This window comes from Phalaenopsis equestris, unplaced genomic scaffold (assembly GCF_001263595.1).
Source record: "Phalaenopsis equestris unplaced genomic scaffold, ASM126359v1 Scaffold000224, whole genome shotgun sequence".
Taxonomy (NCBI): domain Eukaryota; kingdom Viridiplantae; phylum Streptophyta; class Magnoliopsida; order Asparagales; family Orchidaceae; genus Phalaenopsis; species Phalaenopsis equestris.
The window spans coordinates 6,245,018-6,267,755 of NW_018164666.1; the positions used below are offsets into that span (position 1 = coordinate 6,245,018).

Sequence of the window (22,738 nt, forward strand, 5' to 3'; positions counted from 1 at the left end):
GGATCCTTGAAAATTATAACCATGTTTTAGGCATGATAGTAGGATCGGGTAAAAAATTACTTTGCTTCTGTTTGGCTCCGAAACCGTGGAATTTGATATTTCAGCATGCAAATGTGACCTTTTTTTTTTTGTCTTAGCGCGCCATATTTCATCAATCTCCATCATGTTTTATTTCATAATGACCTTTGTGTCTTTTGGTTCTTTTGGCCATTTCTAATTTACACAACAATGTATTCAAATTTCTTCTTGGCTATTAGGTGATTCATATATAGATTATTAATATTTCTCACATCGAAACTTGAAACAAGCATTTGAGCGTTATATTCGAAAAGTAAAATTTGGACACCTATGTTTCAAAATATGGGAATATGTGAACGCTAAATTGGTAAATGAGTCGTATGTATTACCTTGAACACCTTTCTTTCATCAAGCACCTAGAAGCTGTGAGGAGCAGAGTTGGTTTATTAGATTAAAATAAATCTTCAACATGGGAATCACACGGATCCATTTATTGATAGTACTTTTGGTTGGCCTAACTCATGGGGTTATATCATTTTTGAAAAATCTGTTTGAACTAACTTATTAGGTCTAACTTGAGATTATCTACTCAGATCGTGATTTTGCTAGTCTTTTGAGTGTTTGATGTCAAATTATACACCCATGTTTAGTATCGATCAGTGCAATGCTGACATTCATCAATGATGTGTTTTTTTTTTCTTTTTCAAGCGGACAGTTGATTATCATATGGAAAATTTTTTATGGGAGGGATATTGTTGGTTTCCATTTCAAAATGATAATTGTCCAATATCCAATATCTAATGATAAAATAATAATTTGGCTCCGTCAATACCATGGATTTTCTTATGACTTTGGGTTTAAGTTTAATGGTTGGATTTATGTTTGGCGTTAGTATATCTCAACAATTGAGATAGGTTCTCCAACAAAAAAATACATGGTGGTAAACTTGATTTTGTACAGCAATAAGCATAAGAGGTAAGGATGTGCAAGGTTGGTATTGGTAAAGAGAAGTTGGCTATCATACTTTTTGTTGCAGCAAAATGTGCTCTTCTGTGTAACCTTTTAATATAGTTGATTTAGTTGGCATATATACTGGAACAAGTGAAGAAAATGCTGTTTTTAATGATTGTCGCGAGTTCAGAAATGATATTACTAGTATTGGTTGACCTAACCTATTGACTTTATTTTTCTAGTAAGGTTGGTGTTTGGTGTCACACTTGAGGTCGCAATGGTCATCAGGACAATGCGGGACATTAAGGCATTGATCTAAATTGGTAAGATTAATCTTGAAAAGTCAAGATCGATAAAAATTTTTTTATATTCAAGAAGGAAGCATTTATGTATAAATAGTTATGAACAAAAAATATAAGCTTAAATATAATGAAATAAAATTTCATTGCATCAATTGAGTCTTTAACCATAATTCGACTTGGAAACAAAAACAACTAATAGGAAAGATGGAAGATTAACTGCATAAAATAACTACCCAAATCGGTAGAAGTCTAAATGAAGAACTTTAATTTTAATTCATGCATTGAATTAGTGAAATAATTACTTTGAAAGGTTTGCTTTTAGAGTGATGTTTCACAAAGCAATCTGATAAATTTTATTAAAATAAATTTTTTTCCATAAATGAGTTTGATATTCAAACCCACAAGGCAACTTATGTTTATTAACTAATAAACAACAATACGTGAGGCTTGCAACACGAGCAATTTGAAAATCATAATTTATAATGTAATAGTAGTTTAATGATCATCATCATATCTGGGTTAGAATAAGACTTAGCATGAATGAAAGGTATCACTATTGTTAAGTTTATTTACATTATAGTAATATTGATACCATTTTGATACAAATCAAGAAAATTTTTCCATAGAACTTTGGGCGAAATATTTTTTTCTTTCCTAATACAAAACAACACAACACGAATGCATAAAGATAAGCACCTACAATTGGAGAGGCAAACGATCTCTCCCAACGCCTATAATTCGAGAGGTAGCTGATCTCTCCTAAATCTTAACCCTAAGACTCAAGACTAAAATTTCATGCATAAACATAATATGCCCTATTTATACCTTACAATAATAATTAATGAAAGACTGAATTACCCTTAGACGTCGGCGTAGCAATACTCCCATCCAAAAAAGATACATTGTGTAATAATCAGTTTTGAGAAATTGGATAAAAATTTTGACGACCTAAAATATATCCCAAATTTCGAATCCCTGAAATTGCAATCAAAATAATTTTATAAAATTCTACACGAAAAATTGATCAATTTAATATTTAATACTTGTATGTAAATTTTGAATGAATTGAAAGGTATAAAAAAATTATAAGTTAATTAACATAATTAAACCTTAATTAACCCTTCAAAATCTTGCATCACTGTCCCCAAACGACTTTACCCATGCTTTATATGCGTTGAATAGGGTAATCATCCGTCAAAACTCTCAAAACTTTTTCTCCCCTCCCGATACTCCTCTCCCTCCCTCTTGTTTCGCTCGACAGAAGACTTAAGGGTGGAAGTTGCGATCACAACAAAGCCCACAATCGTGAGCAATGAGAGAGAGTGACACCTTGGAAGTTGCACGACATGCAATAAGCCGCGTCCCACTTCCAATTTCCTCTCCCGATCTTTCTCTCTCGCGATTTCAACGCTCGGTCACGGCTCCGTGCGATCTCGCATTGTAGCCGAGTTGTACAGAAGAGGCGAGTTTCTCGCACAGAGTTGCAGACCAAATTTGTAGGGCTCCGGGTGAAATCGGTGAGTATGAAACCTTATTTCATGCTATTTGAGATTTTCATTTTCTTTCTTTTGCTTCCATTTTAAGTTTTACCTCATTTTTTGTGCATTGTTTGTTTCCGGTAGCCGTTGATTATGTCAGAAGTGTTATGAGTGGAGTGCATGTATTCTTAGGGGTTTTAAAACAAAATTAGTGAAGGTGAAAGGACGATTGAGAAGATAGGAAGAAGCGGGAAGAATATTTGGCAGCTTCAGAAAGGCGGACTTGTGCCGAGAAGTTCATTGGAGGTAAGAACATTACTTTTTGGGTTTAATTACTTTATAGGCCGAAGATTTATAAAATCCTAAGATATTACATATTCCAGGTTGTTTACCTAAAGCGAAAAGTTCGAGTCAAGCGTGTAGCAGATCGTCATAGGGCAGCTCCTCAAATCCAGGTAAGTAATCTATATGCTAATTTAGGAAGAATAATTTGCTAGGTGAAAATTGGTTGAATCTTAATGTTCAATTTTGTTCTTTTAATTATATAAATCAATAGAAAAGTTATCCAACAACCAGCTAATTGCTTAAAATTGAGCATGACCATCGGGGTGAGTAATTGTGTTTCAAAATTTCTATAATCTTCTTTATTTCAAATTATATGTTTGATTCCATGAATGCCTTATTTTAATCAGATCCTTCATATTGTTGGATATGAAAAATATATGTGATAAGAATAATAGGAAATGATGTGTATGCATGGGATAAATGATATATTTTGATCGACATTATATGTAACATAGGCATGTAAGATAGATATGTAGGAAATATAAGCATGATATAAAAAGGATGCATGAGATAAGAGATGAACGATGCAAGAGATATACATGATCTGAGAGATATGCATGATGAATAGTTGCACAACAGAGTAAGTATGCATGTTAATAGATGTATGGAGATGTCTCAGAATAATATATGCTCTAAAGAATGAAATAGCTTATATGTGAATGCTTGTATGTGCATATTTAGACAAAGATTTCATTCTCTATTTGTGCAGGAGATTTCATTCTCTATTTGTGCAGGCAGGGGGTGTCAGTGTATCTGCGTTCGTAGAGTTTTTCCACCACCATAGTCAATTGTATGATTAGATCACTAATTGTTGTGCCGATGAGATAATATCGGTCAGGAGCGAGTAGACCAGAACTTACATTCCTAGAAAATTGTGATGTTTACATTGCTAACCGCTACGTTGAAAAAATAATATCGGCCGAAGGCAGGTAAGGGTCTTTCCACCCTAGATAATTACGATGTGTAAATCGCTAACTGCTGTGCCGACGAAAGTCGATGGGGCAATATCGGCTAAGGGTGTGTAAGATTTTGTTAACGGTAATTCTCACAGAGATAGACATGTATGCAAAGAGTATAAAATAAAAGTAAAGTTAAAATAAACACATATGAAAAATAAGTGTATGTTTATTTGGAAAAATATTCGTGATACATGCATTAACTAACATCATATTGCTTATAAAAATGTGAAACACTAGCATATTATATGATTTCTTATAAACTCGTATGCATATTAAATTTTTTTACCTTGGATTACTTTTGTTTAGAAGTGTCATTACTCCTTGGTTATCTTTAGATAACTCATGTTGTTTTAATATTTTTTTTTAGGTTTTAAACATTTGAACAAGATGAATAGAAGAACGAATTTGTATAGAAGACGAGAACAATAAAAATAAATGTACAAATTTTTTATTTATTAATTTTTAATTGTTTTCTTTTGTAGCTCTTTCATGTATGATTTGAATATTAAATTGTCAGTGTTAGAATTAGAATTAGGATAACCGTGATATGATTTCCATCGTCTGACCGTCCGTTTCCTTCTTGGTTTACTACATGCCCTGGCTCAGGTCGTGCCACACTGTCCTCAAGGCGGGGAATAAATGCTACTAAATAATGTCGTTTAATCAGAAAGTAATAGTGACCCTCATGAGTTTGAAATATAGTCTTGTGCACTTTCTTCGACCACATTCGAACTTGTTGGTACTCTGACTTCAATTCAATCTTGAAAAATACCGCAGCCCCAAACAACTCCTCCAGTAGCTCATCTAGTCATCCATCGTCGTAAGCTCTTCTAAGTTTGTATCACGCGTCTTTTATTGCTCTGCTACTTGATCCAGAATCCCAAACCTATGTTCCGATTTTCCCTTACAATGATCTTGAGCTTTATCAAAATCTTCCACAAACTGTGGTCACCCTCCTAGCATCCATAACTTGTCCACCTTCTGAATACTCTGTAGCGTCAAAATTGGTCCCTTACAAACATCTCTACTGTCTCGACCTATCCCGTTCCCCTCATTAGTCCTGAATTATCTTCTACCCAGAATGTTGCCACAACAAAAGACACTAGCACGGTTAAATGCAGCCTTTGCTGGTGTCCCAACCACCGTGGTTTCTTGTTCCTGATCAAAATCCTTCCAATTGGTCTTCCCAGTCTCAAATTGTACACCGTTTAGTTCTGCCTTCTACCGCTAGTTCTAAACCTTTAGATATTGTATAATTCCATCTAGATGTTGCCGCTCAAATTCGCTCCCAACTCCTTTGCTCGATCATGTTTACTTTCATTTGTTTTAGCCTTTTGAATACCACACTATTTCTTTCAAGTGTTGTTGCTCACATCCATACCTGAAACTGTTGTTTGATCCCGCAACAGGCAGTTTTGTGTGAAATTCAACGATCTTCTTCATTATTTCTTCTAGGGTTGTGAATTTTCCCTCCATAGACAAAAGCCGTCCCTCAATGGACGAGAAACACTCCTTCATTTCTGATATGATTTGGCTCATTTCTTGATGTACTTTCTCCTCCAAAGCCTCTATTTTTTCAACTGACATTACTCTTTAACGATTTTCGATCAGAGAAGTGGAATTGTTGTGAGCATCAATCCAATCATTGACTTCCTACCTAGCTTGAATTTTGACTATATCACGGATCCATTGTCTCCTCTATTTTACGTGATCCCGTCGTCACTTCCCGACTATCTCGTTTCACGATTGTATATGTATCTTACCACGATTATCGCAATCCCACACCCTGTACCGCATAACGATGCTTCTCTGCTAGCTCCAACCGCGACTGTAAGGGTTATATGAAATCCCGTAGTTAGCTTCCCTGTTGACTAGAATCTCGTTGTCTGCTTCCAGATTGGTCAGATCGAACTCTCTATACACCAAGTTCTTTTCTTGCTATTGTATTTTGTCGACTGTATCATGAGTTTCGATCTTAAAGGCGATGGAACTATGTACGCAGCAATTCAGTAGTTGATTTCTCAGAAATTGAACCAATTTGAAGGAGCTAAGAAGATTTTTCCATAGAAATTAAGGAAAACAAATATTTTTTTCTTCACTAATACAAAAGGACATGACACGAATATATAAAGATAAACACCTATAATTCGAGCGGCAGTTGATCTTTATCAATCCCACGCTCTAAGACTCAAGACCACAATCTCATGCATACCCCAACCCTAAACATAATAAGCTCTATTTATGCCATATAATAATAATTAATAAAAGACTAAATTGCCCTTAGGCGCTGGCGTAATATAACATTCATAGAAAATAATTATCATTATATTTCTATGTTGATATGTCGGCGTGCGATCACATTTGACATAATCATATGTGTTCGTTCATAGCTGACTTGTAAATCATCTATCATAATTCTTTTATAGTCTTACATAAGTCAATCTTTTTAAGACATTTTGTAACTTGGAAGATTTTATCAACCCATGAAAATCTAATGTTTCCCAAAAGATCCATCACGTCATGGAGCCGTCAACTTGAATAGCTAAATTCAAAAACGATTCTACCAGCTTATACATTACACGTTTTACATATATAATAAGCAAAGGTTTAACAGATCTATAATCAAAATTGCGAATGCTGATTTAATAATTAAATATTTTATATGGATCTATTATATTCGACTAACATGTTTGTTGTCTCTATTTTCATTATATTATTATAATTTTAAGAATATTAGTATTTATTAAGTGTTTGATAACTCTCAATGACTTTAATTTGACATATTCAGGTTTAAGTTTTGAAATAGAAAATAAACAGTATAAGTGATAGTGCTTATACAAGACACGACAAAGTTATAAAAATGTAATTTTATTAATGAATGTTTACTTTTGGGTTGAATTAAATTTCTTTTCATTGTTGTTTCTTTAAATGATTTGGATATTTGAATTATTATTTGTTAGTGATAGAAATGAAAGTAATTTTGAATTTCACCGTTAGACCATTTGTTCTTGATTTGGTAATTCTAATCCTCATGGTTTGGTCGTGACATCAGAGGCCCAATCAAATGTGCTCAATATTTGTAGCTTAGATATTGGGTTTCAACCAAATTTGTGATGGAATGATTCTTCAGAAATCCTCATAAAATTAATAAATAAAATGTGATCAGGAAAGCTTAGAGTGTAAAATATTTGAACTTGCTCCGTCTTGTTTGTTTTTTGTTACATGTTAACAGTCAAAGACCTAAAATGCAGCATTCTTCATTGCCATATTATCTTATATTGTTATTTTGTTGGAAAACCGTACTCTCATTTTTCTTGAAGAATCCAGTAGATTTCATAGTTTCACATTTTTTATCACAAAGATTTCAAGATATTTATATCAAATAAAAAGTCATTTTTCTTAGTTTTGAAGAGTAATGGTCCCTTTGTTTCTTCTATTATGTAAAGAACTAATCACTATTTTTTTTTAATTAACAGGCCATCTATTTGTTAGCAGCCAATACTTTTTGCGTTGAGCCATCAAGGTAATGCTTGCTATCCTCCATCGTCCGCCTAAGATTGGTGAACTAGGGAAATAATAGTTGTTTTTCATATTAAATTAATTAGATATTCCTACATATTAGCAATACCTAATACTTCTTTACTTTGTAGGTCATTTGCATGAGATTTGCGATCCAATTTTGATTTATTTTGTTGAATTTATCTTTGAAATGCTGAACTGCAAAGCCACCCTTTTATCTCTCTAATTTTGTTGAATTTTGTTAACTAATTCAAGTGCATGTTATTAAGTTTTTATTATAATAAAAATATCCAAAGTTCTTTATTTAGGTAATCTTGAATGGATGATTGTGAAATTAGGATGTTTTCGTAAACACGCCAATTTTTAACTTGAGAAAAAATAGTTCCTAAACCTTTGCATGCACCGTATGTTTCTAAAGATGTATGTTATCTCGATCATGGATGTTTCACAGTGGCATGTGCATAATTATGTATATACACAACGATTAACTTACATGTGCATATTTCATTTTTGGATAGTTTTTTTTTTAATTTAAGCATCACCCAAGGAATCAATTTCAATCAAGGTTCAACAATGAATGTTTGACGTTAAAATCATGTAAATCCCACATAAAAAATGGGAAAGAAACCATATACACAAAGTTCCAAAATTTAGAGCTAGACTGATTTTCTTATAAAGCGTGGATCTTTCACTGAAATTTCAGATGCGTTGTAGTGGAGGACAGCGCCATTGGTCTTGCAGCAGTAAAAGCCGCCGGCATGAAATGCATAATTACGAAGAGTGGGTAAGCACAAAGGATATGTTTTTAAGATTATTTTATCTGTATTGTGACATTTCTAACGCTGGATCAATTTTTATAAAACAATAATACATACCAACGTAAATGTGGAATTTGAAATATTTTTTTTGGACTGAATTTCAAGTATAATCGTTTAAAAATTATCTTCTAACTGAAAAATGCATGAATTATGAATTTTCTGATGAAGTTTCATTTATGTTCTTATTTTGCAATTTTTAAGGGGTTACGTTCTAGCCATGTTATTTTTGTTACATTCCAGGTTATTCCTAACTTTCCACAATAATTCTGTCCGCACATTTTAGCGATGTTTGTTTTTACTTTCGTTACACATCAAAAGAGAGAAAGGTCAAAATAGTCCTTTATATATGGGGGATCTATTTTAGTCCCTGGTTATCTAATGTCTCTAATTTAAACTTTGACTCCTTAAATCTTATCCAAAATATTCTCTTGATTACTCAAATCTGATCCACATTTGATGAGTTGAAGTAATTAAATTGAGCACATTAAACAGTTCGTGCTAAAATGATTCCATGCAAATATTTATGGACTGTTTTGACCTTTTTTTAATTTTTGTATTAAAATCACTTTAGTCTATTTTTGAATATTTTCTTAATTGTCGTCACTCTCAAAATCTCTTTGATTTGAATGTTTTCTCTGATTGAAAGTGACTCCTATTCTCATTTATCACTCAAAATTCAATCGCGGAGTCACTAATTTTTAAAACATTATTTAATTTTAATAAAAGGCATCAAAATTTATAAAAGCTGATACAATTATGAGCCACTCTGCCAAGAAAGCCATCAGCTTTTATTATTGTTGCTTGAAATATAAACCGAGTTGGACTCAATATGCTAGCGTAAAGTCTATCTTCTACCCTACAGAATAGGATAATATTACATGCGGAGTCCTGACGTAGAGTTACGTCTCAACTCCAATCCGAATTAGACATGTGGCCGAAACATATTTTATGACAAATAATTAGGAATACATCGCCGAAACCGAAGAAGAGGAAGAAGAAAGCAGTCGAGAAGATGATAAACTTCCAGAGTGCCAACATGAATGAAACGTAGAGTTGAACCATCGGAAGTTTTACAACATACTTCATTATTATACTTAATTTATAAGGTGCTTAGTTTTATGTTTGGAAATTTAAGGTTTAGGTTACTAAACAATTTTCAGTGATGATTTTAAATGACGATCTTTAGGTTATATGCGTACTTTGTTATCTACAAAAATGTTTTACACATGCTTTTCTTGGGTATAACGTGGTTGTACTCCACATTTTCATCATTGCATGTTAGAGAATTGGTTAATTGGCTCTCAAGAATATTTCACCGATGAGTTGGAATGTTCTATAGGCTTTATGTAGACTTTATTGACTACAATTATGCTGTACTCATGATTTTCTCTAGTACAGCATGACAACATGATTGCAATCGATGTTTTCAATTGTTACATGATAGGGAATTTGTTAATTGTGACCCAGAAGTTTTTAGTGATAATTTTGATTGATGTTTTATATGACTTTGTTGGCTACAACCATGTTATACTACTGATTTTATTGGGTACAACATGATTATAATTCATACTTTCAATCATCGCATGCTAGAGAAGTAGTTAATTATGACTCAGAAGCATTGAATGATGATTTTGATTGATGTTCTTTAGGTTTATGTAGATTTTATTGACTAGAATTATGTTGTCTTCCTGAATTTTTTTAGTCATGATTACAATTCATTTTCTAAATCATTGCATGCTGGGAAATTGATTAATTTTTTACTCATAAGCTATCAGCGATAAATTTGAATGGTGTTCTTTAGGTTGTGTAGATTTTGTTGACTACGATAATGTTGCACTTTTGATTTTCTTGAGTACAACATGGTTGCAATCCATGTTTTCAATCATTACATATTAGAGAATTGATTAATTGTGACTGAGAAGCTTTCAGTGATAATTTTGAATGATATTATTTCGATTTTACGTGCACTTTGTAGACTAAAATCATGTACCATTGATTTTCTTGAAATCAATATTATTGTATCCAATATTTTCAGTCATTGCATGCTAGAGAATTGGTTAATTATGACTCAAATTTTATGTGCACTTTGTTAGTACAATCATGTTTTAGTCTTGCTTATCTTGAGGGCAACATGGTTGTACCACATTTTTTCATTTATTGCATGCTAGGTAAATGATTAATTATGAATCAAAAGTTTTCAATGATGATTTTGAACTCTTTAAGTTTTTCTGCACTTTCTTGACTACAATAATGTTTTTCTCTTGCTTTTCTTGACGATGATATGCTTGTACTCAATATTTTCATTCATTGCATACTAGAAAAATGGTTAATTATGATTCCATAGATTTCATTGATTTTGAATGGTGATTTTTAGGTTTTTTGTTTACTTTATTGCTTACAAGTCCATTTACTCTTGCTTTTCTAGAGGAAAACATGATTGTACTCAATGTTTCTTTCATTCCATGCTAGGGAAATGGTTTTTTTTTTTACTCAGATGCTTTCGATGATGATTTTGAATGTCGATCTTTAAGTTTTTTTTGTAGTTCTTTAGTGTTTATCTTGATTAAATGACATCATGTGTAACAAACATATGATTATTCTCAACCATTAGAGCGACTTAATTTGCGGTGAACCTCGGCCTATATCCACCAAAATAGATTACATGCTTCTTAACGACCTACCATTCTAGAAGATGAATTACAAGTGATGCTGAGGCGACATTTAAAATCTTTATCTTATTTATTTTGTCTTCATGTATCTATAAACTTCTCTAATCCCAAAAATTAATTAGTGATAGAACTTGTAGCTTTTAGAGATACCTGATCATAAATTATTTGTAAAATCAATGTGTTATGTTGATAAAATTCACATGCAGAAAGTATTTTTATTGAATGTTGTCAATCGCTTAATTTTAATCTTAGAAAATTCATTTAACCAAGCATGATTGTGTAGATTTTCTTTTTCTATCATCTTACACCATATTTGCACAAACTCACTTCTAAATCATATTTATTAATACATGTGTAAAATTATATCTATATTGTTTTATTACTATTGAACTAATGCACTTTTGAATGAGCCTTCTTAGAGATATGTCATCGGTATAATTTATGTCGATGATGAGGCAATGCAATATCTATAGCTTTCGTCGTTTTTTGATCTTAATAAGAGAATATTATTATCCGATGTTTATGATCCATTTTGTGAATGAATATTTTGAACATCAATGTGATGACTTTTCTCTTCTTTTAAAAAAACTTCTTTAAATAAAATATTTTGTTAATAATGATTAACTCTAACAAATGATGCACAAACTAAATTATACTTATTAAGTTGTTAACTTGACTTTTCTGAAGCCATCATAGTCAATCATTGTCATGCCATCACCAAAAAAAATAATCAATTCATTTGACTCATTAACTTAGACATCTTAGTAAACATATTATCTTCAGCTTGTCTTCATTGAATATTTGCGTTAGAACATTGGTGGTCCCTTCTCAATTCTTATTCTATTCTTTTTTTTTTTTTTTGGATATAATTAAATGCATCTCTTTTTTAAAATTTGACATTATATATTCCTCTTACTTTCGCAAAAAAAATATTGAATACATCAGTCGCTCTAATTTCTGCTTGTGTCATCAATTGCAACACATCTACTTTGGCTTCACTGATGCTCTAATGCGATATCACAAGATGATCACATGACTCTGCTAATGAATGATTATGATTTTCTATAAATTTATTAACCTTCCAATTACCAGCAGAATCAACGATAAATCTAATCATTGCTGGACAAGCAATCCTAGTGTCTGATTTTTGAAACTTTACTGTTCTATTTAGATTTAGTCCCATCTTAAAACTAGAATTTTAGCATATAACTATTCTTTTGACTTTATATTATTTGTGTTTGGCCAGTAGCGGACACGATTCTTTTGAACAATAAATCCTATCTGATGTGCATGATTATAGTACAAATCATCTCTTCATTTCAAACAATGATACAAAAAAGTTTTTACGCGGTTGGCTCTTGATTTGCATGTTCTGGCACTAAGGTCTGAATAATCTTATATTTCTTACGCATTATGCGTCATGCATTCAAGATAAATATTTAAACAATACATAAAAAACCTATACACACCATTCAAAATCATCATTGAAATCTTTCAAGTCAAAATTAAGAATTTCCTTAGCATCCGATAATGAAAATTTGGAGTACAACCATGTCCTTCAAAAAGATACGAGAAAAATATGATTGTAGTTGAGGCATAATTAACCAATTTATTAACATGCAATGAATGAAAACATTGGGTACAGTAATTTTGTTTTTAAGAAAAGCTAGAGCACAACATGCTCTACAAATTGCACATAAAACCTAAATTTTACCATTCCAAATTATCACCAAAAGCTTTTGAGTCACAATTAATCAATTTTCTAGCATATAATGATTGAAAATATGGATTATAAACATATTGTACTCTAAAAAATTAGGAGTACAACATGATTGTTGCTAGCAAAGTTTGCATAAAACTTAAAGAACATCATTTAAATTATCACTCAAAGCCTCTGAGTCATAATTAACCAAGTATCTAGCATACAATGATTGAAAATATGAATTATAATCATGTTGGACTCAATAAAATCAAGAGTATAACATGATTCAAGTGAACAAAGTCTACATAGACCTAAAGAACACCATCGAAAACAATAAGCCTTTATTCCATTAAGTGGGGTGCATGAAGCCTTTTTCTCCATTGTGTCCTATTGAGTGTCATATTTTCATTTAATTTTAATAAATTAAGATAATTTTTAATTCAATATATTTTTAAGTCTACTTCTGCCTTTATTAATATAAGTCAAATTTAAAACAGCTACTTTCCTAAGCAGATCATCATATGATCTATGTTTAATGTGATCGAACTGTATAAAACGACTCTCTTTAATATTGTCTGCCACTAAAGCTACACTAACCCTTTCACGAATACATTCGTTTCACACTTTTTCTCTAAGTTTCACATCACTCATCCACCTAAGCATTCTCGTCTTAGCATCACTTAATTTAGTTTTATGTTTTTCTTTTAAAGACCAACATTCTATGTCATAAAACATTACATATCTCATCACCATCTTATAAAATTTTCCTTTTAAGTCTTAGCAGTATTTTTCTATCAAACATTATGTTGGATACATTCCTCCACTTCAAAAAACCAACTTGAAATCTGCTAATGACATCCTCATCTATATCACTATCACTTTGAACAATAGACCTGAGATATCTAAAATGTTCACACCTTTTAATGATTTGACGCCCCATAGTTACAACTTTGTCACTTGATCTAGCACTACTAAAATTTCATTCAATGCATTCAATTTTAGATATACTCAAACAAAGGCTTTAGACTCTAATGTAGACCTCCATAATTGAAGTTTATTCTAAACTCTTTTTCTAGTCTTATCTACTAGAAGGATATCATCACCAAAAAATATACACCAAGGTACATCCTCCTATAAATGTCCAGTAAGAGCATCCTTAACGAAAGCGAAAAGATATGGTCTTAAAGTTGATTCCTGATGTAATTTAATTGAAATAAGAAAATACTTGGTCAATCCTCCTATTGGTACACAAGTAATAGCTTTAGTATACATATCTTTAATGACTTGAACATAAGTCATATCAACACCTTTTTTTTCTAGAACTCTCCAAAAAACTTCTCTTTGAACCTTATCATAAACTTTTTCTAAATCAATAAAAATCATATGTAGATCCTCCTTACTCTCTTTGTGGTCCTCCATCAAACCTTTAGATAAATGTATAGCTTTCATGGTATACTAGCCCAACATTAATTCAAACTGATTATGAGAAATCTTTGTTTCACGTCTTAACCTATCATTTCCTTGCTCCCATACTTTTAATGTATGACACATTATCTTAATTCTTCTATAATTTGCACACTCTTATGCACTTAATTCCTCTATAATTTGTGTGTTTGTGCATCCCCTTTATTCCTAAAAATGGGGACCAAAATAGCTATGACACATTATCTTAATTCTTCTATAATTTGCACACTCTTATGCACTTAATTCCTCTATAATTTGTGTGTTTGTGCATCCCCTTTATTCCTAAAAATGGGGACCAAAATAGCCTTTCTCCACTCCGCAGACATCTTTTTAGCTTTTAAAATAACATTAATGAGTTTAGTAAACCAAATAAACTCTTAAATCTCCTAAATATTTTCACACTTCAATTATGATGTCATCTGATCCTACTAATTTTCCACCATTAGTTTTCCTTAAGGCCTCATCAACTTTCTTTTTATTAATGCCACGATAAAAATATAAAGTTTGATTATTATTAATGATATTAAGATCACTGAGGTTAGTTATTTTTCAAAAATTTTATTGAAATTCCTTAGCACAATTTATCAATTTTTGCACATGCAATGTTTGAAAACATGGATTGCAATCATGTTGTATTTGAGAAAATCAGGAGTATAACATAGTTGTAGTCAACAAAGTTTACATTGATTTTATAAAACACCCTTTCAAATCATCGCTGAAATAGTCCTAATTAACCAATTCTCTAGCATGAAATGAATGAAAGTGTGGAATACGACCATGTTGTACTTGAGAAAAGCAGGCGTACATCTTTGTAGACAACAAAGTGCACATATAACCTAAAGAATACCATTTAAAATCATCACTGAAAACTTTCGAATCACATTAAGCTTAAATTTACAAACATTATACTAAGCATCTTATAAAGTAATTATCACAATGAATTGTGTTATAAAGCTATCGATGATTTAAACTCAACGTTTTCATTCACATTAGCACTCGGTTTGTTCTTCATCGTCATGACTGCATTATTCTTCCTCTTTGATTTTGGTGGCATGTTCCTGAGTCTTTGCCATAAAATATGTTTCAACCACATGTTTGATTCAGAATGGAGTCAGGACAGAGAGAAAATTTTGAGTTGCGTTCGTAAGACGTACGCAGCGCTGCGTACGTCAGGGAGGTTATTCAGAGGGTATCGGGGGGTTATATCCGCGTTATACCCCCTTAACATCCATGTAAGTTACTTGTAACCTACAAATATATGCAAACAAAAGCATGAAACTCACTAGAAGATACATGTAGGTTACATGGAGGTAACAGGGGGTATAACGCGGATATAACCCCCCAATACCCTCTGAATAACCTCCTTGACGTACGCAGTGCTACGTACGTCTTACGTATGCAAATTTTTCTCCTGTGCATAACTCTACGTCTAGACTCCATACATAATATTTCTACACTAGTTATTTTTTCTTCATTATCTTTTCCCAGGAAAGTTTAAACGCATATCACACATTTCTTACACATTTACATATTTAATACCTAAAGTTTAATATTTATATTTAGAACACTTCGGTGGTATAAACTTATTCATGAAAATACGTATTTTATTTTTAAAATGTTAATAATAGTCATATTTTGATGTGACCTTAAAGATTCGGGTGGTGTGCATGTAAATATGAAAGTTTAGATATTAGATATGTAAATACATAAGATTATGTGGTGTGTATGTAAATGCACCCTTTTTTTTTTATTTAGTTGGTTTAAAGTCAATGCCCTCACACTCTTAACAATTGATTTATTTATTTATTTATTTTGTGAAAATGATGCAAATTAGTTAATGTTTAGGTATACGGCCGAAGAGGACTTCGCAGACGCTGATGCAATTTTTGATTGCATTGGAGACCCTCCCGAGCAGCATTTCGACCTTGCTTTTTGCACTAACCTTCTCAATAAGCAGTATGTCAGCTAATTGAATGATGATAGAATACTACATTGATGAATAGAATAAAATCGATTTTAAGGTTTTAAGTTTGTCTATTGTAAAGTTTTGTTTGCTATAAAAATCATTTTAGGAGCTATTCTATGTAAGCTTATGAAATTATACAGGTGTTAATGCAAAATTGTGATTTCATTAGATTGTTTTTAATATATATATATTTAATTGTTGAGAACTCACTAAAAATAGTTATGCTGAGATAAATATATATGCTTCAGCGAAATCGGACATTTATGTATTATATTAACTCTGTTTTTGATATAAATTAATTTAAATGATGTTTTGAAATTTTAAAATAAATAGGTAAAATAATATTAGAATAAACATGATTTTTTGTTTTTTTATTTTTATTTATTAATGATAAAATAAAACTGATTTATTTAGGCGAATAAAGGCGTTTCCTTTCGAGAGGGTATGTTATGTTGTTTTTCATAAGCATAACCATCATCCTATTGTTTTCACAGATGTAGATCTTCCATCGAAAGGAAATAGGTATAATGACGAGAATGTTATTACTGCATCAATCAATAACTATAAGGTGGGACTGGAAGTTCAGTGAAAATTTTTTTCAAAATGGTGTTCGACAAAATTGGGCACAAAATTGGCCAGTTGACAACATTGGCTGGTTTATTGTTTGGTTTCTTTGGTGAGAGAAAGGAGACTTTGAGTGTTATTACTTTGTTCATCTCGTGGGGTGAGCAATAGAAGTAGTTCACCAACACAATAGACTTCGTAGGGGTGTGGGAGTGCTATACTACCCTCTAACATTGGGTAAAGAGTTGCCCCAACCTCAGAGATTGCTAGTGGTTTTAAGCCCCAAAAAAGTTACTGATTTATTAACTGCCTCCAAAAAAATAAACATCCTCTTTTGTCGTATGAAAAAAATTATATTTTGCTTGATAAAATGAAATTTCTAAATTATCTTTATTGACTAAAAAAAAATTAAGAATTTTGAGTCTTACTCGTGATGGCCTTATGTCATTCATATAGATCGGGCTAAGGATTACCCTCTCATGATTGCCTTGTTGGCAACTTTTTACTCTGTGTTGGGTCTCTCATATATGATATCGACTGTTGCATACTGATGTCCCTCAAGAATTATTAGGGCCGCAGGTCCTAATTCAGAGCTCCCCCTTTACTAAAACTTTTATGCCCACGCCTCGATCTTCCTTATTTGTGCCACTTGACTTTTACACATGTGCTAATATCTTCTATTTTTTTTATTTGTTATCATTTACTAAAACTTATAGACCGATAGAACGGTGAGGAAGCAAGCAGATGAAGGATAGCTTCATGCAACATAACAAGACAAAACATGAAGTAGATCTGCTCCAGCTAAACCTTCCTTAGTCTTAAACAACATAACTCATAGGACTTCAAGGTTGTTCGTCTAGCGCAACGTAAATCCTCACTCTATCTTTTAGGCTCTTGCAAGACCATGTTGTGTAATATAAACCCTAAATATTTTTAGGATTTCAAGGTCATCGCTCGGTACAACATAAATCATCATATCTTTCTAAGCTATTTACAAGATCATATATTGTACAAATGTAAACCCTAATTTTAAATAATTGTCTGGAGTAAACATTAAATAATATCACTTCCAAAATTTAAAGGCAAATAATAAAATAGTTTGGCAAGTCATCGAGGTTCTCCTCAGGATTCGTGGCATCCCCCACTCTTCCCTCCTTTGTACTCTTAAATCTCTTATTTGGTTCAGACAAAACCATTTTGAAGTCTTGAAGACAAAACCATTTATTTTAATCAAGAGTTTTCTTAAGTGGCTTTGGTCATTTGAAATGTAATTAATTATAGGAGATTCCCTCTATAGAGAACTAAGAACCCATGTAAAAAAAAACTCTTGCAACTACATGTAACCTCACAAGTAACTTTGTCAGCTAACACATTCCAGGGCTCCTTTATCTCATCATCATCGTCCTCAGGATTCGTGGCATCCCCCACTCTTCCCTCCTTTGTACTCTTAAATCTCTTATTTGGTTCAGACAAAACCATTTTGAAGTCTTGAAGACAAAACCATTTATTTTAATCAAGAGTTTTCTTAAGTGGCTTTGGTCATTTGAAATGTAATTAATTATAGGAGATTCCCTCTATAGAGAACTAAGAACCCATGTAAAAAAAAACTCATCTAATCTTTATATTAGGTAGGAGAACTTGTCGGTCACACATAAAATGTTCGCAAACCGAAATAAAGTCATAAATTTTTTTATTTAAATGATAGAGCCTATTATCAAGTTGCGTGCTTATATTTCAAGATAGTGTATCACTTGAGTATTGTGCTTAATTATCCAAACTATCAGATAAATGAGATCTATTTGGTTTTTTATTTCAAAAATAACATGTTATTTTCAAAATCAAAATTACACATATATATTCAATTAAATTTAAACTATTTCAAGCACGACTGACCAAATTCTGACCGATAATATACAACAAAATGACAGCAGAATCTCAAAGGATCAAGTGACTATAATGGAGTTTCGGGGGAATGAAGTCTTGTGTCAAAGAGAGATATCTTTTGGACAAGCGATCGACCGACATACAACAAAATCAACGGACCGACTATCTACTTAGTGACAAGTGACAGAAGCAAGCTGATGTATGTGGTCAGTCGACATTGTCGATTGAAATTGAAGATTTTGATGATCGATGGGCATTATATTTCCTTTGTATTATAATGCAATTTTCACTCAAAAAACACGTCGATTCAGTTATTTGGGCAATTATTATAATTATTCCCTCTTTTTTGTAAGCGTGTTTTTTAGACCTATAGAAGTAGGAGGTCATGACATAAATGAAAGGAATTTTCACACACACACACTCTCTCTCTCTCTCTCTCGACTCTTACTCTCTTATCTCCTCTCAGCTATAACTCTTAGGGCATGTATTCCGATAAATAAGTTAGGATTCAACAATAACAAACTTCATTATTTAAAAAAAAAATGCATAACAAGGAGCAAAAAGGCTCTAAGGGTCTGTTTGGGATAGATGCAGCTTAATAATAAGTTGTTAAATAGTTGTTGCCACAAGAAGCTGCCGCGCAGAAGTTGTTGTGGATAAGTTGGTTGTTCATTTACTTTTTACAATTTGAAAATAACTATGTTGCAGCTGTTTTGAGACAAATGACTATTATGCCCCTATATAGCATTGTTGTTTGCAAAAGAACTATTCATACTAGTACATTCAATACTTTATAAGCAATACTCAATGCAAAACATTACAAAATAAACATAGACACCTAACTAATATGGCTACTAAATTTAAGAAAAAGAGTACTAAAACAACAATTAATGATATGATAATATTATTTTAAAATGTAGACAACATATGCCACGAGCTAAGTCATCCTCCAACGATACTCTCTATGCCTGATCACACTCGGTGGTGAAATCTGCCATAAAAAATAGTAACAATTTTTCGTGATTCTCCGTGGGCACCTATAAAACTGTCTCCCGTAGTTATGTGGCTGACATGAAATTAGCAAGGAACTTTGAATTCCAAAGTAACAGTGCAATCCTCTAGAGGTACTAGAAATACTTGAGCTTGTCTTTCCTTAATGCTTAAAAAATATACCCTTAGATATAACACAAGTAAAAATTGATAATATAAGTAATTGAGTATAGCTTTATGAAGCACAAATCTGTCATTACAAGAAAACAACAGACCTTATAAAAAATGTTATTGATTGTCTTTAATTAATGTAATACCAAGCTCGTGTGTGTCACATATGTATATCACAATAAAAAATCCATTCAAAATAACCTAAAAAATCATAGCACCAAAAAAAAGAGAGAAACTTGGTTACCTTCATTACAATTTCACATGAAACATGAACCAATACCAACATACAGGACATCCAAAAGAACCCATAAAGTCAAATGTTTCATCATAGACCTTCAAACCACACCGAAAGAAAAAAAATGCAAAAGGAAAAAAAACGAATGCACAAATGGCTTCAAAAACCAAAATAATAAATATCAATTGCATAAGGGACATAAATAAACATGAAACATATAAAATACTGATATAATAAATAGTGAATGTCTTCAACAATCATTTCAATTAATAATATGGTAAAAACTGACATCCCCTCCAATCACCCTCCAACTGTCGCATCTGTAATTCGTTCTCTCAACTATGTCATCTCGTATGCACCTTCCCCTTCTTTAGTGCAGACTTCGGGAATATTATTTTTGGTCCATGACAAAGTCTCTCCAAGATTGTACTCAAATGTCTCAGCAGGGACATGTTTATGATCCTCGTTGCTCAACAGAAGTCAAAGTCGATGTCGTTGCGGAAAAGATGTCGTTGAATATAACTATGGAGAGTCATCGTGGCGATCACAATCTGCAATTGTTTGGAAAACAGGTAAAATGACATGTCACAATGTATAACCCATTTTTTCTTCCAAACACCAAAAGTCCTCAATAACACCACGTAAGGATAAATGACGTTTGTTGAACTTTTCTTTCCTGCCCGCACGACATTGCTGACTTGCTCAAAATCAAGTATATTGGATCTTGTATCAAAATAGAGCTTGAGATAACCTTGTTATAATGGATACCCAACATAAACTAAATAGTATTTACCTTATGTGAATTGAATTCATAATATTGAAGGAAAAAAAAGAATTAGGAGAGTTATATAGTTGCAAACAAATTTGTAGGTGGATGTGGGAAATTATATTTGTTATTTCGTGTTGTAGATTTGAATATTTGACTATCAAGCGCATTGTACTCCCAACCGGCCATGATATTCTATGTTGGAGACCCACAATGACCGAAGAATGCAATCTTCTCATTATTTGGAACATGTGCATCAACGTGTGTTCCATCAATTTCTCCAATAAAATTCTAAAAAGATAATGAAGGGTTACTTACAATGTTATATAAAATATGAATGCAAAAAATAAGAGAAGTTGCCTTAAAGAATTACATATAACATGCATTGTGTGATATCTCTATGGTGGTTCGTCCGAATGTAGGACTTATTGGCTTTATGACTTGTGAAAAAAGTGACAAGTGTATATGCAAATCATTTTAGAAGAGTGTTGAAATCATTTCATAGCCCCTCAAATTGATTCATTATGCAATAATATGTAGAGGGTTATTGCTAACACCTCTTGTGAAGTTATTCTGAATGAGTCATGAAGTTCATGATTTATGTGTAGTTCCTCCAAGAGATCGGTGAATACCGCTTGTAATGTGAAACATATTGCTAAATCTTGTTGGGTGGCACGCAAACAACTCCCCAACCCATTTTTGCCAACATATGAGGATTTCATTCAAAGGGAGCACTCTATTTATGAGTTATAATATTCGTACATCAAGCACACTACAACTGCAACTCTCCTTCTGCGTTTTTCTCTAATTACATCCATGTAAGTCGATATTGAATTGGCTAACACATAAGCATCAATGAATTAACTAAAATCATATAAGGTTACGAACAAAACCAACATAAGCAAATAACTTTACAAGAGTAAACAAAAAATATAACGATGAATGAAAAACTCTCAAGTAAAGTGGAACGCCCAAAGCAGCATAATTATTCAAAGCATAATGAAAAACTATAAACAAATAAAATTGCCCCATAAGAATCTAATAAAAAACAGTGTTCCTCAAATGTCACTCCTCCCATGGAAATAACATAGGTAAGCCATCCTACAGTCAGTGGGCATCGTTATAAAAAACTCTCTCTAAGTCGAATCTTCAACTAACTTTATAGGGAACAAATACAACGGCATGTCCTCATAAATTTAGGGAATTGCATCCAGAATTCGCATAACTTGCTAGGCGTAAGCTACTTGTGATGGTCAGGGTCATTAGTGCATGAAGCCACTGAATGTGAGATTTGGCTTTAAGGAAAGCGGCTCCCTCTTTTTCTTCCAGCCCAGGGACAATTTGACTGGCTCGTGGACTCAATTTCTTGGAGATCCGGGTTGTTGTCTTCATTGGAATCACCTATTTGATCAGCTCTAATTTTTTTGGAATGTAACCAAACTTTGCCTCAATGGGGGCACATGCATTGTTGCTCTTTACTACGACACCTCCAAACATATGATGCTACTTCTCTACTAGCTCACGTTCAATTCCACTGTATTTAATTTTTTTTTGCAACAGACGCCACCTACAAATTCATATAACATGTTATTGAACTTGAAAATACATTAAAATTTGACAAAAGTAGGGAACATTTCAAAAATACTCATCGTCAGTCTCTCTGCCTACCACTCCTCGGAAGCATCAATCGTTCATTTTATCGTATCCCAACCGAAATCTGTTGATCCTCGCTTCAATTCCTTCCTGATTTTTCAATCTTTCTTCATCTAAAACCACTTATTTTTTAATTGCACTCTATTGTACTCTCTGCTTGTATTTCCCTTGAATTTTCTAATAACATTTTACCAGTTTTTCTTATTGAAAATGTTGTTGGCTAATTTCCTAGTTCGAAGGCAAAGGTTGCAAAATATTAATTTGGTCTCTTTATCCCACATTGT

At 32.4% G+C, this 22,738-nt stretch overlaps 1 protein-coding gene across 4 annotated transcripts in view; it reads left to right on the plus strand.

Moving 5' to 3' along the window:
* Positions 1-16,328, plus strand: part of LOC110023368 (haloacid dehalogenase-like hydrolase domain-containing protein At3g48420) — a 76,709-nt gene extending 60,381 nt beyond the window's left edge. For 3 of the 4 annotated variants that reach the window (XM_020722750.1, XM_020722751.1, XM_020722749.1), the window contains 3 exons: positions 7,530-7,576; positions 8,276-8,356; positions 16,071-16,328. In XM_020722750.1, coding sequence (XP_020578409.1) covers positions 7,530-7,576; positions 8,276-8,356; positions 16,071-16,194 — 252 coding nt within the window. In that variant the 3' untranslated portion in view covers positions 16,195-16,328. Of the gene's footprint in view, positions 1-2,941; positions 3,017-7,529; positions 7,577-8,275; positions 8,357-16,070 lie in introns of those variants that run through there. The other variant, XM_020722752.1, reaches the window with a different exon arrangement.
* The last annotated feature ends 6,410 nt before the right edge of the window (positions 16,329-22,738 follow it).